A 15993-nucleotide genomic window follows, 5' to 3' on the forward strand; every position below is an offset into this window, starting at 1 on the left:
GCTGATCTGGGCACTTCCCATATTTTCTTACTTTATTGTTCTATAAAAATGTATCTTTTCTGACTTTCAAATGACATGTTTTATTCCCAGCATCTGTGTCGTCCTATTTTTTTATGTCGCCACACATGAGCCTTGTGGCCAAGTGTTTCTGGTGGAATCATATGTGTTTCTGGGTTGGGTGAACTCGGGGGCTATGGCTTTAGGGAGGGCTGATAAGGGAAGAGGAGGGTCTTGATATCCTTCAAGAAAGGCCTTATAGGTGGCCGACATTGAGTCTATTTTTGAGGAGGATGGGGACATTGAAACATAAATAACGTAGAACATATCCTACAAAAGACTTTGAACTGGTGATGAACTAATCTAGTTTGATTCTTCGTGAAAAAGCTGAGATTCTTGAATAGTTTATAGTTTTTTCCTGTCATTTTGAGGTTCAGCCAAAATCAGGTATTTGTAGTACAATATCTGCTCTAGAAAGGGGTGGGACAAAAAAATCTGTTGACCACTTGAATTTTTGTTAGTTTGAAGGTATGCATAAGAATGAAGCTATAAGCCAACAACTTCATGTTTTGAGAAAAGAAGTGAAGCAGTTGCAAGCAGAAGCTGCCAAGCCACCATCACTTAATGTTGTTGAAGCCGCTGTGCATTCAGAAAACTTGATTACGTAAGTTTTGAGGGCATTGTAATTTAAAATATTCTTTCGTTTTTATTAATAGTACATCCATGCCCTCTACACCCCTCCCATACCCACTAGTTAAATTAGACTTTGGGCAAAATCTGGCCTGCCACTTATTTTTGCTTTACTGGAACACAAGTCATGTCCACATAGGTCTACAGCATGTCTATGACCTTTATGCTGCAATGACAGAATTGATTTGCTGTGACAACTTAGAGTCCATATGGTCTAAAATAGTTACTATCTGGCCAGATTTTTCCAAATTACTGAGTAGTAAGAAATTTGACATAGTGTGTTCTTCCATTTGCCATAGTAGCAAATTGACAATGAGGACTATTTTAAAAAGCTGCTGGTAGCAGCAACACTTTGCACTGCAGATCACCCTCCCGCTTCCCCATGCAGTTAATTAGCACTGCTACTCTCCATGATACATACTCACGTGGAAAAACTAGTGGGGAGCTTTTGCCAAGAGCAGGAGATGAAAAACAGAGCATGTCCTGAATTAGCTAATTATAAGCTCAGTTAATATCTTTAGGATGGACTCATAAAAGCTGCCCATTGTGTAAACATCTATAAAATGCTAAAATCATTTGCCCTTAGCCATAGTTTCTACTCAGTGTGTTCAAGTTGGGCTCAGTCCCATCTGTGGCACTCCTCCTTAGGGTTGAGGTGGGTGCTAGTCATCCAAGTCTGGAACGTCATCATTGGACAACCTGGTGGCCTCTGGGTGCATAGTAGGTAGTGTGTAGGAGCACCATGGTGCCAGGTAGGACAGAAAAGGCCAGTCATCCCTCCTCCGCCTCACCATAGCCCTCTGATGCCTGCAATATGAGCCTATGACAGTGAGAAGGCACCAATCAAAAACAGCACTGTAATAAGTGCAGTGGCATTACATCGACTTGTAGGAAGGCTTTTCTTAACTGAAGGTCATCCTCTGTGCTGGAGAGCCTTGAGTATTTTACTGTACTCCTAGGGACTCCAGCAGCCGGTTGGGATGATCCATGGGATTATCATGATCTACTGCCAAGGCTACAGTCAGCAGCAGTGGTGGCCAGGCTTACCTGACTGTTGCCTGGTCTGCCCACATGCCAGCACAGCCTGGAGTTGGCATCCCAGTGTTCTGGATTTTAAAATTTAGAGAAATCATGGTCCTTGTTTTTGAAAATGTGTATTATATAAGGACTATACAAAGTTAAATAGTAAATTATGAATTACATGCAAAATATGAAACTTTTTTTTTTAAAGATTTATTTATTTACACATACAAGAGCTGGGGTACAGGCTGAGGTTTGCGGGGTGAGAGGATTCACCAGAGACAGAGTGGGGAACAGAACAGGTAGATTGGCCGAAGTACACTGCAGAGGGGAACAGTGGGTGAGACAGGAGAGGTCTGCTGCGCCATGTGGGTTGCTCCCTGGCCAGCCAGGGGATCGAACTCGTGCTGCAGAGGCTGCGGAGAGCTTCATAGGTTGCGTCTTAACCACTTGTGTCACCAGGGAGGCCCAAAATATGAAAAATTTTAATAAGGGTAAGAATGTTAGCCTTGGAGAAGACACTTAATGCTCAGCTAACTTTCCCCTTTGTTAGCAATAAATCATTTCTGTATATTGGAAATATAACTTGTTGGGTCAAGTTGGAAGATATTTACCCCATGAGATCTTTCTAGAGTGGTATTTGTGTGGGGCTCTGAGGACTCTTAAGAATATTGCCTAAAAGATGTAGAGTTTCAAAGAAACACTTGTGAGTCTGGCCTCTTGCTGTAGATAAGTTATCTTATATTTTCCCACAGGGCCTTAGTGAATGCCTACAAGTTGCAGCCTACCCCTGGGGTTCAGAAGGTTGGCATTAGCCTCTTCTTTACTGTGGTGGATTATGTCAGTGATGAGACTCAGCGTCATCCTCCCACAAGGCAATTCTTTACTTCATGCATTGAGATCTTGGGACAGGTAAGGTTATTCTGTGTCTTTAACCTTTTCCAGCATATAATGAGTCCCTATAATGTTTCCATTAGGTATAGTCAGGATTAACTTCATTCTTTTATTGTAGGCTTAGAATCTCACCTAAGTCAGAAGCACCTTTGAATTGTTATCTTCTCAAGATGTAAAAAGAACTGTTGGCCTAGAATTTTCCTTCTTATACAAGAGACACTAAATTATTCTGATTTGAAAGTCCCTGGGGAGACATCAGCTTTTATCACATGCTGTTGGTTTTAACAGTAACATTGCCAAAGTTTTTATGGCTTACAAAATGCTTTCTGATTAACTTTATTGTGATACCTGTGTCATTGATATCATTCCTCTCTTAAAGATAAGAAAACTGACCTCTAAAAGGTCACTTGCCTAAAGAATACAGCCGGTGAGTTTTGGTGCTGAGATTGGATCCCAGGTCTCTGATTCAACCTTCAGGGCTCACTCACCTCCCCACTGTTGCCTCCAAGTTGCTATTCTCAGTTACCATTTTTTTTTTTTTTTTTTTTTTTTTCAGTTACCATTTTTTATTTATTTATTTGACTTACTGTTAACTATACAGATATTTAACAAAGGCAAGAACAATGTATCCAGGCAGATTGATGAAATATGTCATAAAAGAAAGAAAAGTGATTTGTTAGAAAATATATAAACACTAATAAACCATGTATTCTTACCCACATTCAATTGAATGAGTACTTATTTATTACATACTTAATTTCCTTAGTATTTGATACTTTTCCTGCTGTATTTAATAGTTTCATAATTAATGACAGAATGCAGACTCACTTTAGACACTTAGTGATCATATAACATAGTGCAAATTTCTGGATTCAAATTATCCCAATATTTAAATCTTTTAAAGATTTTTTTAGTATAGTTAACTCAGAATTTTCTATATATGACTTGTCCAAATCAAATTAATGGATTATCCAGAATTTTTAACATCAGCTATATTGGAAGTGACTGATTTATGTTTTTGATTACTTTTGATAGTTTCATATAGAAAAAATCTGTATACTACCTTAAGTCTATATACTGCCTTATATACCACCCTTTAAAACCTGGTTGCTTGAGTGAGGATTGGGGAGGGGAGAATTTGATGACATTTTCCCTTTTTTAATGCTTTCAAGGTGTTTATCAGTGGCACTAAGTCAGAATGTAAAAAATTACTTCAGACCATTTTGAAGAATAGAAGACTCTGCTCTCTCTTGTCTCCTTTCTTCACTCCCAATGCGTCACCTGCAGAGTTCATACAGCTCTATGAGAAGGTGGTGAAGTTTCTAAGTGAGGACAACAGTGATATGATTTTCATGCTGCTAACTAAGGTGAGATGTGATTAAAATTTGGTATTATTGTTGAAATGTAGAACTGTTTTTCCCATTCCATAGAGATGAAGGACCCTCTGGAGGTCTGTTTACTGGTAGACCATTGGCTGACAGGCCTGTTTCACATATTGCACGATCCCCCAGGAGCCTGATCCCATAGCTTCCGCTTCTGGGGGCACTGGTTGTGTAGAGCAGCCTTAATCCACACAGTATAAAAAGAGCCTCACTCCTATGCCATCTTAAAAACTTAGTATGGTTTTGAACTAGTCATGCGAGTAATTTAGTATATCCTTCTTTTGTTTATTGGCCTGAATTTATGCCTAAATTGTGTTTGATAAATGAGTTGTAATATATCAAAGTCTCTCATGTTTAGGATAAGCCATATCTAAGAAAATTACCTTTGTTCTCTAAGTTGAATATTAACTTGGACCAAAGCAAAGCATTTACTTAACCAGTTGAGAATTCAAAGCCTTAGCTATTTTACCTTCAATTGCATTTCTCTGATATCTGTGAATCATAAAACCTGGGCGTTTTTTAGGGTCCACAGCCTGATCTCTGTCTGTAATTGGGAGAACATGTTTGTTTTGTGTTGGCCTCAACTTACTGATATTACGACTGGACTAACCCTTAGGTTTTTTATTATTGCAAGATGCCCTTCAGCAAAAACCATCAGGAACAGGAAACACTGAAAAAAATAAAATAAAGTTTTATTACAAGATTTGGAAGTTACACACCACACCTGGGCTACAGTGAGGTCATAGGAAGAGAGAATGAAACACGGGTCTGGGGTCCTGCTTTTATCTGGGCTGAGAGTGGGGGTAGGGCAGCTTCACAGGATTATTCTTTATTAGTAAATTCAAATCATGGGAGTGGGAGTTTAAAATGTGGAAGAGAGACAAAAGAAGAAAGAAGGAAAAAGGAAAGACACAAGTCAGTCCCAGCTGACCAGTTATCTAAATTAACAGGATGTATACACCAGAAAGGAGGGAAGAGGTGGCTTGGCTCTTATCTAGTGTGGGGCAGGCCATGTGTTTGGGTTAGCCCTCTTTGAAGTGGAAGCCCCTTTGATATGGATGCCTTGGCATCAAGTTTGAGTCAGGCACTGGTATTACAAAAAAAAAGGGAAAGCCACTGGGATCTTACAATACAGTGTGTTATAGTTTGGGATCCTAGAAGGTGATGCCGACACCTTGAATTTTTATTAATTGACATAGGTGAAGGGGGCAGATGCAGAAACGTGGAGACAGCTCTGTCAAGTGGCTCCTTGTTGGTGGCACTGTGACCGGTGAAGGGGAACTACAAAGCCCTGATGCTTGTCTTCTAGGGAAATTACCAACAAGATTTTTATTTTTATTTTTTTTCAAGATTTATTTATTTATGCATACAAGAGCTGGGGTACAGGCCAGAGATGTAGGGGGTGAGAGGGTCCACCAGAGACAGAGTGGAGAACAGAACAGGCAGACTGACTGAAATACACTGCTGAGGGGAGCAGCGGGCGAGACAGGAGAGGTCTGCTGCGCCATGTGGGTTGCTCCCTGGCTGGCAGGGGATCGAACTGATGCTGCAGAGGCTGCGAATTGCTTCATAGTGCAGTGCTTAACCCCTTGCACCACCAGGGAGGCCTCCCCACCAACAAGGTTTTTAAATTGCAAAATATTAGCACATGGTGCTGAGAAAACTCTGCCTCTACAATTCCAGAGAGTGAAGTCAAGGTGGAGGCACCCATCTCAGTGATTAAATCACCTAGATTCTTTTATGTACTTGTATATAAATTTTATTTTCAATCTATATAAACACAAAATTCTAGGTAATCTTTGATTTTAAATAAAATTTGTACAGACTTTGTTCTTCTTCAGTTAATATTCTAGTGTAAATAAAATGCTTCTTGTTTCTTTTTCTTTTAGTTCGATCTTAAACAATGGTTAAACGCCACTAAACCTCCTCTGTCTGATCGTACCAGGCTCCTGGAGTCCATTCATTTGGCACTTACTGCCTGGGGCCTTGAACCAGATGAAGATATTTTGATGCCATTTAATCTCTTCTGTAAGCACTGGACTTTTCTTCTTCTCTACCAGTTCCCTGACCAGTACAGTGACATTCTCAGGCTGCTGATGCAAAGTAAGTGTCTTTTAATTGTGATTGATTAGATCACAGTGAATATTTAATGTGGCATTTACCATTCTACAGATGTCATCCGAAAATGTGAAAATAATACAAGTGTGCAGGAGTTTAGAAACACTAATTTTCAACTAAAGTACTTGCTGAACAATGTCAAAAAGGTTTCTGTCTGTGAAAATAGTGAATTCTTGTCTCATATGCTGAGAGTCAACAAGGCGGCACTTTGTTTTCGGTGTTGGAGTCCATGCTTTGCACTCACCTCTTTATCTTGACTTTGTAGCTGTCCTGTACTGGGGTGTGGTGGAAGTGGCCTGCTTACTCTGCAGGCCACACATTTGGTAGGCAAAGGAAGTTGCTACTTTAGAATATACTTAACAGGCCAGTTGGTTTCTCTGTAGTTCCAAATAGTCCATATATTTGGGGATTTTTTTTTTAATCCCTAATTATTTGACACTTTTTTTTTTTTTGCGAATGAGTTTTATCACAGTATTAGATTATATTTGCCAAGGGAAAGAGCAACATCAAATTTCCCACATTCTCATCATTTCTGTCCACCTCCTGCATTTTTTAGAGTGTTAAAGATTAGAGGATTAAAGGGTGTAGGCCTTTTTTATTTTGGAAATTCACTAAGGAGGAACTTTATCGAATTTGATAAATGAGATTATGTTTACTTTTTTCATGTGAACTTCATTGCTGTTTAATGATGTAATGGAAAATTAAATTTTACTTTATGCTAAATCTTTGTGCTACCTAATATAACTCATTTAATGAATAGGTTAGTGATCTTATGGCTGGACTATCTGAAGCATATGGAAATGTTTGGTCTCCTGTTCAAAGTACTTCAAGCTTTTGTTGTTTCCCTGCAGAGGCAAGTTGCAGGGTGGTGGAGAATGGTAGTAGGGAAAGGTATTTGTATAAATTTTGTTGTGTAGCTGATATCTAGTCTCAATTTTCAAAATCTGATCATGTATAAATTGTGGTTTTTTTCCCTCTGAAACCTTTTTAAGAGACTTTAAGCTGCTAATGTAGACAACCATTGACTTGCATTTAGCAAGAAATTTATACTTCCCAGGAAAAGTGATAACAGATAAAGGCTTAAGACAAACAGTAGTAACTTTGTCAGATTTCAAAACCTCCAACTTCCTGGTTTCCCTTCTTGGCCACCATATGGGTGTTCTCAGAGCTCCATCCTTTGCTCTTCTATTCTCTTTATTGCCCTTGTTCTTTCTGGCTTTCCTACTGTTTTTCGGGCATGCATGGCTCCCACTCCTGGAGCTCGGTTCCAGGCCCCTGCTCTAAGATCCAGACCATCATAGACATTGGACACAGACCTCACTGTCCCTATATTCCTCACCCGTGGTTCAGCTGGCCTCATCTTCTTCCCCTCAGACCTGCTCCTGCAAGTCTTTTTTTTTTTTTTAAAGATTTATTTATTTATACAAGCACTGGGTATAGTCAGAAGTGCAGGGGGGTGAGAGAATTCACCAGAGCCAGAGCAGGGAGCAGAACAGACAGACTGACGAAATTTACTGCTGAGGGGAGCAGTGGGTGGCAGGAGAGATCTGCGTGCCATGTGGGACCCTTGCCAGGTGGCCGGGGATCGAACCAGCGCTGCAGAGGCTGCGGTCAGCTTCGCAACCCAGTGCTCAATCACTGCGCCACTGGGGAGGCCCTCCTGCAAGTCTTTTATCTCATTTGATCCTCTCAAGCCTCTGGGTGGAAAGAATCTGAGCAGATATCATTCTGTCCTCTGGGATGTGAGGCTTGCAAGTAACAGGGTGCCAGCCAGTCACCTCCACTTTTGCGGTCTCTGTGTTTCTTTAGCTTTTGTCCACTGTAGGAGTGGAGTTTTATTTTTTATTTTTTTAAAGATTTTTTTATTTATACAAGGACTGGGGTACAGGCCAGAGGCGTGGGAGGGTGAGAGGATTCACCAGAGACAGAGTGGGGAACAGAACAGGCAGACTGACTGAAATACACTGCTGAGGGGAGCAGCGACGAGACAGGAGAGGTCTGCCGCACCGTGTGGGTATCTCCCTGGCCGGCCAGAATTGAACCCGCGCTGCAGAGGCTGTGGTCGGCTTCACAGCACTGCACTCAACCCGCTGCACCACTGGGGAGGCCCTTTGGAGTGGAGTTTTAGACTTAGGTATGGGACTTCTGAAAAGAGCAACTCTGCAATTGTGTTCTGCAGCCAGTCTTCTGGTGCTTTGTTTCTCTCATGTCATCCAGGTGGATTCCCCAGTCAGGGTCTGGTCGCTGGAGTTCCCCTTCCAGATTCCATGCCACATTGCTCAGCTCTGCTCACTCCCAGCAGGGAACCAGGAACCATGAAAGTTAGATATCCCGGTGGTTAGTTCTTTTCACAGGTCCTTTTTACTTGGGTCTCTGCAGATCTTTATGAATTTATTTTTGATATTAATTTAACTTTTATTCCTTTGCAGAGCAAATGTGTTCTTTGAGTCAAATTGAAAAAAAACTGAAAGGCTGACTTGATGTCCTCTGTCCCTGTCTATCCCTTAAGGCTCTGCTGAGCAGCTGCTGAGCCCTGAGTGTTGGAAGGCCACTCTGAGAGCCCTGGGCTGCTGCGCGCCAAACTGCCAGCAGGGGGCAGCTTCTGCCGAGAGCTCGGTGCTTCAAGGATCTTCAGATGTTCTCTTGTCAGACAAGCAGGTATATAGCATTTGGTTTTTGAAGTTTTATCTATGCATTTATTTTTCATTTCCATTGATATTTACTTTTTAAATGGTTGGAATACATTCAAAATTTATACTTAAAAAGTTGCTTTTTGTATGCGTAGAGAGCCTGGTAGTGTTTTTTTAAATCCTTGCTCTCCCCCATCCCCACTTTACCTGGATCACCTTTCCGTCATACCTCAGAGTCTAATTCTTTTTTTTTTTTTTAAAGATTTATTTATTTATGCATACAAGAACTGGGGTACAGGCCAGAGGTGTGGTGGGTGAGAGGATTCACCAGAGACAGAGTGGGGAGCAGAACAGGGATTGACTGAAATACACTTCTGAGGGGAGCAGTGGGTAAGGTAGGAGAGGTCTGCTGTGCCATGTGGGTAGCTCCCTGGCCAGGGATCGAACTCATGCTGCAGTAGCTGTGGACAGTTCATAGGTTTTGTCTTAACCCCTTGCACCACCAGGGAGGCCCTCAGAGTCTAATTCTTGCCCATCTGTCCAGGATCAGCTCAGGCCCTCCACCTGTGTATACCTTCCCTTCCCACCTTAACCCTCTGATTTTTAACCTTATACCACTGGTCCCTTCGGTCAGGTTTTCATGCTGTGTCCACAGAGCTCTTTGCTTCATCGACTTTGTATAATATGGGTCCACATGAGAATGTACTTGAGAGAATAGTTCCCGTGCTTTAGAAAAGAGTTTGAAGGTGGCTGATTTACTTTTCATGTGCTTCATACCTTTGTTCTTTTTTTATATTAATTTTTTAAATTTTTTACATCATTGTTCATTTTTAAACAATATTTGCTTCCCCCCACACCCCCAGGTGTAGTCCCCATAAGTTTCCTTCACCAGTGCACCCGTGCACCATCACCTCATTCCCCCGTTCTCCTCCCTTTCTCCCTCTGACCCCTCTCCCTCCTCCTCCCCTGCAGGATGTCTCTGATTTATAATTGTCCATTTTTGCTTTGTTGCGTTTTGTCTTGTTGTTATTTTTTTTTTACACTGATGTCTTATTTAGTTCCCCTATTCCTGCTATAAGTGAAACCATCCAGTTTTTTTCTTTTTCCTTCTGGCTTATTTCACTGAGCATAATTCCTTCTAGCTCCATCCACGTTCCTGCGAATGGCATGAGTTTATCTTTTTTGATTGCTGAATAATTGCTTTGTACCTTTGCACTTCTGCTACAGTTAGAGTGCTCCATCACACCTGCTGTAATACTATACTGAGAGGGGACACTGGGTAAGCATTTTTTGGACTGATAATTCTCTTCTAGGTAATGGAGACAATACAGTGGCTCTCAAACTTTTTTTACAAGCTTCGGTTATCAACATTGGACTTTAAAAGCTTTGGTTTATTCTCAAAATGGAGTCCTTATATGTCTGATATGGAGACACTTTTGGGCTATCTGGTGAAAAGATTGCTTGACTCTGAAGCGATCTGCTTGGCCCAAGACCCATCTGCCAGCAGCAAAACAGGTAATACACATTAATGCTAAGTGGAGCTAGGCATTCTGCTCTTCCATTAGAAGAGACTTGCGTTAGATACATTTAAGAGATTCAAATCTTTTTGATAATACTGTTTATCTGATGTCAAGGAAAGAGGAAACAGAAGTTACAGGTGTGAACCCATATGTGTGTCATACCTATTTTCACTTACGAAGTAGGTGCTTGCCTCAGCTTGTTGTTTCTGCCCCTCCTTTGTAAGGTGGGGTGCAAAGAGATGGGTTTTAATCTCTAACTCTTTTCATGTTACTTATCTTGCTAAATAAAGTGTTCTGACTAGTTAAGCATTTATCTTTAAAAAAAAAATGTGTGGTATCAAATGATCCATTACATTTGGCTGTAATAGAAATTCTTCAATTGAAGGAATTCCATTGCAACAGAAAACACAGACATGCTTAGTCACACTAAACTTGTCTTTTTTATATCAGCATTGGCTTATGGCTGTATAAGTAAGCAGACTTTAGTTTTATCAGTGATGTTAACAGAGGATGAGCTTGTTTTTTGTCTCTAAAAATTTTCCCTTTAGTGCTGAGATCCCTGCACTCAGTAATCATCCAGCTCTTTAAGCCATGGATTCTGGTTTTAGAGGACAATGAAAGGTAAATCGTCTTTGAGATATTCAAATTCCTTTGAAATTTGTAGACTTAAACTTTGGTGGTGTTTTGATACAAGTGATATAGTCAAAGATTTAATTTTTAGACGTAGAACCATATTTAAATTTAGAGAATGAGCCTTGACAGGAGAAATGTAAGACCCTTTCTGTTAGTGGAATTGTTAATGTGGTTGATCAAATCTGTAATCTTGATATTAACTTTGAAGCAAAACTGGGTCCTCATTCCAGTTTTCCACAGTAAAGAAGTTGAATGAATTTGGGTACTTAATTTCAGAAAAATAAATGTTGCTCTCCTGAATTAGGATTTTATTCAATATATACAATATATATATATATGAAATATATAATATATATGTAATATAGTAAGAAGTATGAGCCTAGCTTGTTTTTGTCTAGTACCTCAATCATTTTTTAGAACTAAATTAGTTTTCAAATTATTGAGTGGGAATTACCCTCAAAGAAATCAACTGTGCAATGAAATGAAAATGAGAGTATTATTTCGTGAGTATTTGAGACAGATTTATAGAGCTATCCAAATGCAGTGGATTGCCTTTTGAGTCTTTTTCCCCCCTAAAAGCATACAAGCAACAGCTAGATGAACTTGTTGGGAGTTTTGTAAAAGTTACACAGTGGTAGAGATTGAAGGTGTTTTCACCAGTATTTATTAATCTAAATTCCAAGATTCAGAAAATGTGAATGTCTTGCTCAAGTCCCACAGCCAGTGAGGGCAAGAACTAAGACCAGAGCTCAGGGCTTTTGACTCCCATATCAAGACATGTTAACCCAGCTCTTTGCTATGTATTGAGGAAAATAGAAAAGACTCTGGAGCTTTGCTTTTTGCTAAGTGGCTGTCATTAGATAATTCGCAAGCTTCAGGATTTTGAGGTTATTGTGCAACTAGGAACTGTAATGCAGGCAGATTTCTAGGAAGAATTAGTAGAATTTATTTTGATACTGAACTTTCTAGACCAGACTCATAATTAAAATTTTTGTATAGAGAGTTTATTCTTCAATTAGTTCTTTTCTGTTCGTTGTTGGCCATCTTATTTGTTAAATGTATCCATTCTCCCTCCTTCCCTCCCTTTCATGCTGTAGGGAGAGAAAACTGTCAAGGCTTTTGAAATGTAACCAAGATACACAGGGATAGATACACAGGGTGTCAAAGGTGTTAATTTGATAGTTATTTAGATAACACATTTCTGAAACTTAATTGCATTGGAATAAATGTTAGAAAGGGAAGTAAATAAAATTACATGGTTGCTACTATAAGCTACCAATCACCTTCAGGAATTTTCAGCTTTTCAAGTGGAATAAATGTGTGTTACAGCCACATAATAGAGTTTTCTAGGCCTCAGGCAAGCCTAAACTCTAGGTCCTAGAGTAATTTAATTGCAGAGCTTTCTCTTCTTTACTTGCAGCAGCAGCCAGCGGCATTACCCCTGGCTCGAGAGTGACGCTGTGGTGGCCTCAAGCCTTGTGCGGCTCTTCACCGACTGTATTGACTCATTGCACCAGAGTTTTAAAGGTAGGAGGATGTTATGTCTCTAGCTAGGTTTCACTTCTTCCTGAAGTCAAGTTAATCATTTGTCTCTGCTTTCCTACTGTATTTCAGTTTATTTTAGTTGGTAAGCAGTCATCGACCAGTGAGAGGTCCCCCACACAATCATTTGATGTGAACTTTGTAACCTCTTAACTTGTTCATGGGATAGCTGAGTTTCATCAGTTAAAGAAAATACACAGTTATTTCTTCTCAAATATTGTCTGTCTCCCATGTTAACCACATTCTGTCTTCTATGACTTAATTTCTTTTTCACATTTTTTATCTTTCTGCTTCATTTTGGGCAGTTTCTTAAGGCTTTGTTTCCCAGTTTATTCAGTCTTATCAGGTACATCTAACCTGTTTATAAAAAATCCATTGAATTTTCCTTCTCGATTTCTGGACATTATATTTGTCTTTTAAATGTATCCTGATCTTTTTGACAGGAACTGCTTTCTTTTGTTGAAAGGATATCCAGTGTTGATTTCTTCATCATGTTTAAACTTGCTTACTTTCCTTGACGGTTTATGTGCAGTGGTTCCATCATCTGAAGTTACTGTTGCAAGGTGGCTTATGCTGCTGTTTGATGTTCCTTCCGATTCTTATTCTTAGAGGCTTGTTTCCCTGTGCATTTTGTATTGTGTGTTGTGAACCCATCCATGCTTACCGGGACTTTATTGAAATTCTGTAAGATTTAAATAAGGGTAGATGCCTCCAGAGAAGAGCTGTATTTGTTGCCCATTGGAGCTCTGGAATTTCTCAGCTTGGGATTTCCCTTACCACACAGTTATATAAAATTACTCCAAACTCATTTGCAGGCAGGCCTCACTCACATTATCAAAGTAAACTTTTTTCCTTCCCAACTCTGAGTCCAGGTGAAGGCAAAGGGGGTCCCTTTCCCCCTCATTACCCTTTCAGTCAGGAGATAAAGCTTATCTTCTGTCCCCCAGTGCTGGCAAAACTCAAGCCAACCATGGCTTCAGCATCAGGTTAATATTCTAGTTTCCCAGCCTCTCCTTGCTTTTGGCCCCCACTGTGTCCTTCCACTGAGTGCACTAGCATTTTTAGAGATGTTATGTTTTATTTAGTTATTAAAATGTTTTATATTGGGAGGCTTATGAGGATATTCAGTCTACCCATTGCAATAACATGTCCTTCCTATTTCCAGTTTCTGTTTTGGCTTTTCACCAGATGAATTTTCCTATTCATGACCTACATATAGTATGTAGGTCACTTAACATCACGAATGGTTTTTTGGACAGTGTGTCTTTACATTGAGTTCCAGTTGGGGTTTTTTTCCCCCTTTTGTTTATTTGAGGACTTGTGTTATGTTTGTCTTTAGAAACTTTGAAGTAGAATGTTTCAGTTCAGCATTCAAATGTGTCTGGACCCAGTGCACTTCAACAATATCATGCAATTTTTGAAATTGTTTTTTATTGAGGTAACATTGATTTACAATACTGTATATGATTCAGGGTTTTTTATATATTTATGGAAGCACTCCACTCCCACCTGCTGCTCTGCTTGCTGTTCTTTCGCAGTCCTTATACATCCTGCTGCTGCTCATTTGCTTGTACTGATTCCTGTAGCCCTTTAAGTTCACCTAAAATCTTTATAATGCATTGGTGCATCTGAATCCTAGGGAGGCTGACCCCATGAAGAAGTGAGAATGTCAGAGATTTATTTGGAAAAATCCTGTGTAGATGAGAGGGGGAAAAGTAGGCAAGGAAGACCTTCACCTGCCTTGAAGATGTTTTGTCCAGCCTGGCAGGGAATTCCAGTGCAAACATTTATCACTGAAGAATCCAGGTTGGGCAGAAGTGGCCAGGCCTATGCTCATTTGTTGTCTGAGGGCTGCTGTTTCGGAAGGGCATGGCCCTGACTGAGAGTTTGTGGCTTAGGAACAGGAGGGTACATGAATAACATCAAGAATTGGCAGCTAAGTTCAGAGAGCAAAAACAGAATAACTGCACAGCATGATGAAGAAGTATTAAATTGTAGCCTTTTTAATGAGATCATCTAGCCTGGATGAGAAAAATGAGAATTTAAAAAGCAAAGTGAATTTATCTGAGGTCACAGAATTTATCTGTGTCTTAGCTGGGTCTAGAAGCCCAGTCGTGTCCTAAGAAATGACCTCCTACATGTCTTCTACCTACGTGTTCATCCTTATCTAAACAAAACATTTTATCCACGTTTAAACAAGTGCTACACTTCACCCTTCTGTTAAAATGTTGTTAAAACCATGTGTTAATGTTTTGTACTGTGGAAAAAATTAAGGGTTGGTGTGAAGGGCACAGGGAGTTAGAAGTGAATAGTCCGCTATTACCATGTGTCAATGTCATTGGCCATTTTTCAAAAGTTGAGAAACACCATCAAACAAAACAAACAAAACTAAAAAAGTTTTGTTTTAGACTAAATTCCCCTTGCATTGTCACTCTCTCTGAAGGGCACTAAAATAGTTGTGAAGGTGATACTGAGTGATCCAGGTTAATGAGGAGCACAAGATTCATCTCAGGTTGGCTTACCTGAAGGACACTTAATTGTCTAACCCTGAATGCAGGGTTACATTTCAGTCATTTGGAGCATTTTCTTTTGAGAAATATGGATTTCTTCAAGGTGCCAAGTGAATAAAGTACTAAATGAGACTGAATACATGCTGAGGGCAACAGACTACAGGAATCCTAGACTTGGTTGGGGTCTTGGAAGGGTATTTGAATTAAAAATTTAGAAGTTTTCAAGAAAAACCGGCATCCCTGGTATCTCCTACTCACTCACTGCTCACTCCCATTACCCAAGTAATTGAAGTACCATTCTTTAGTGTTCATCTGCCGTCAGTTTTTTTACCTCAGCATCTGAGAGTCTCTAAACTTGTGTAACTGTTTGAGAACCTTAGGTTTTAGACTTTCAGTTCAAATTTGTATTATTTGGGTTTTTTTTTGGTTTGTTTTTGTTTTTTTGTTTAGATAACCCAGAAGGCCTTTGGCTTTATTTTCTTTTTAAATTTTAGATAAATTGTTGCCGGGTGATGAAGGAGCCCTTCGGTTACACTTGATGCATTATTGTGAAGCATGTACAGCTCCCAAAATGCCCGAGTTCATTCTGTACGCTTTCCATAGTGCGTACCGGAAACTCCCGTGGAGGGACCTGCAACCCGACCAGGTGCTCATGGAGGCCTTCTTCAAAGTAAGTCCTTCCCTTTCCACGTCCCAGCTGGCTTCTAGGGAGCTACCTGTTTACTTAGGCACAAAGTGGACTGTGCCCACTTTTCGTGCTGCCCAAATGGTGCATGTGTAAAGCAGCATCCCATGGAAATCCTTTCATTGTGTTAATAGGTAATGGGAAGGCATTTCCAGTACCAGTTTTTAAAACCCAGAGAAAAGCTACTGTATATAACAGCATCCCCTAGATTTCAGAATTGTCATATGAGTGCATGGTTTAATGACTTTGTCATACTGCCTTCATCTTGGTGTTTCTTTATATGCATGTATTTTTAGGGTGTCATCATTAGAACTACTTGTTAAGTGCTCTGTTAAAAAGTGCTCTATTAAAATAGTGGGGTCACTAGTTTCT

General features: G+C 40.0%; 1 protein-coding gene across 2 annotated transcripts in view; it reads left to right on the forward strand.

The window, feature by feature from the left end:
- The window catches only part of EPG5 (ectopic P-granules 5 autophagy tethering factor), a 100506-nt gene that overhangs the window by 63780 nt on the left and 20733 nt on the right, over positions 1-15993 (forward strand). The window contains exons 28-36 of one of the 2 annotated variants that reach the window (XM_037508586.2): positions 519-661; positions 2463-2619; positions 3774-3968; positions 5873-6086; positions 8611-8759; positions 10045-10246; positions 10800-10872; positions 12305-12411; positions 15431-15606. In XM_037508586.2, coding sequence (XP_037364483.1) covers positions 519-661; positions 2463-2619; positions 3774-3968; positions 5873-6086; positions 8611-8759; positions 10045-10246; positions 10800-10872; positions 12305-12411; positions 15431-15606 — 1416 coding nt within the window. The remainder of the gene's footprint in view (positions 1-518; positions 662-2462; positions 2620-3773; positions 3969-5872; positions 6087-8610; positions 8760-10044; positions 10247-10799; positions 10873-12304; positions 12412-15430; positions 15607-15993) is intronic. The other variant, XM_054694067.1, reaches the window with a different exon arrangement.

This window comes from Talpa occidentalis, unplaced genomic scaffold, assembly GCF_014898055.3.
Source record: "Talpa occidentalis isolate TD23 unplaced genomic scaffold, MPIMG_talOcc4v2.1 talOcc4.13, whole genome shotgun sequence".
Classification (NCBI taxonomy): domain Eukaryota; kingdom Metazoa; phylum Chordata; class Mammalia; order Eulipotyphla; family Talpidae; genus Talpa; species Talpa occidentalis.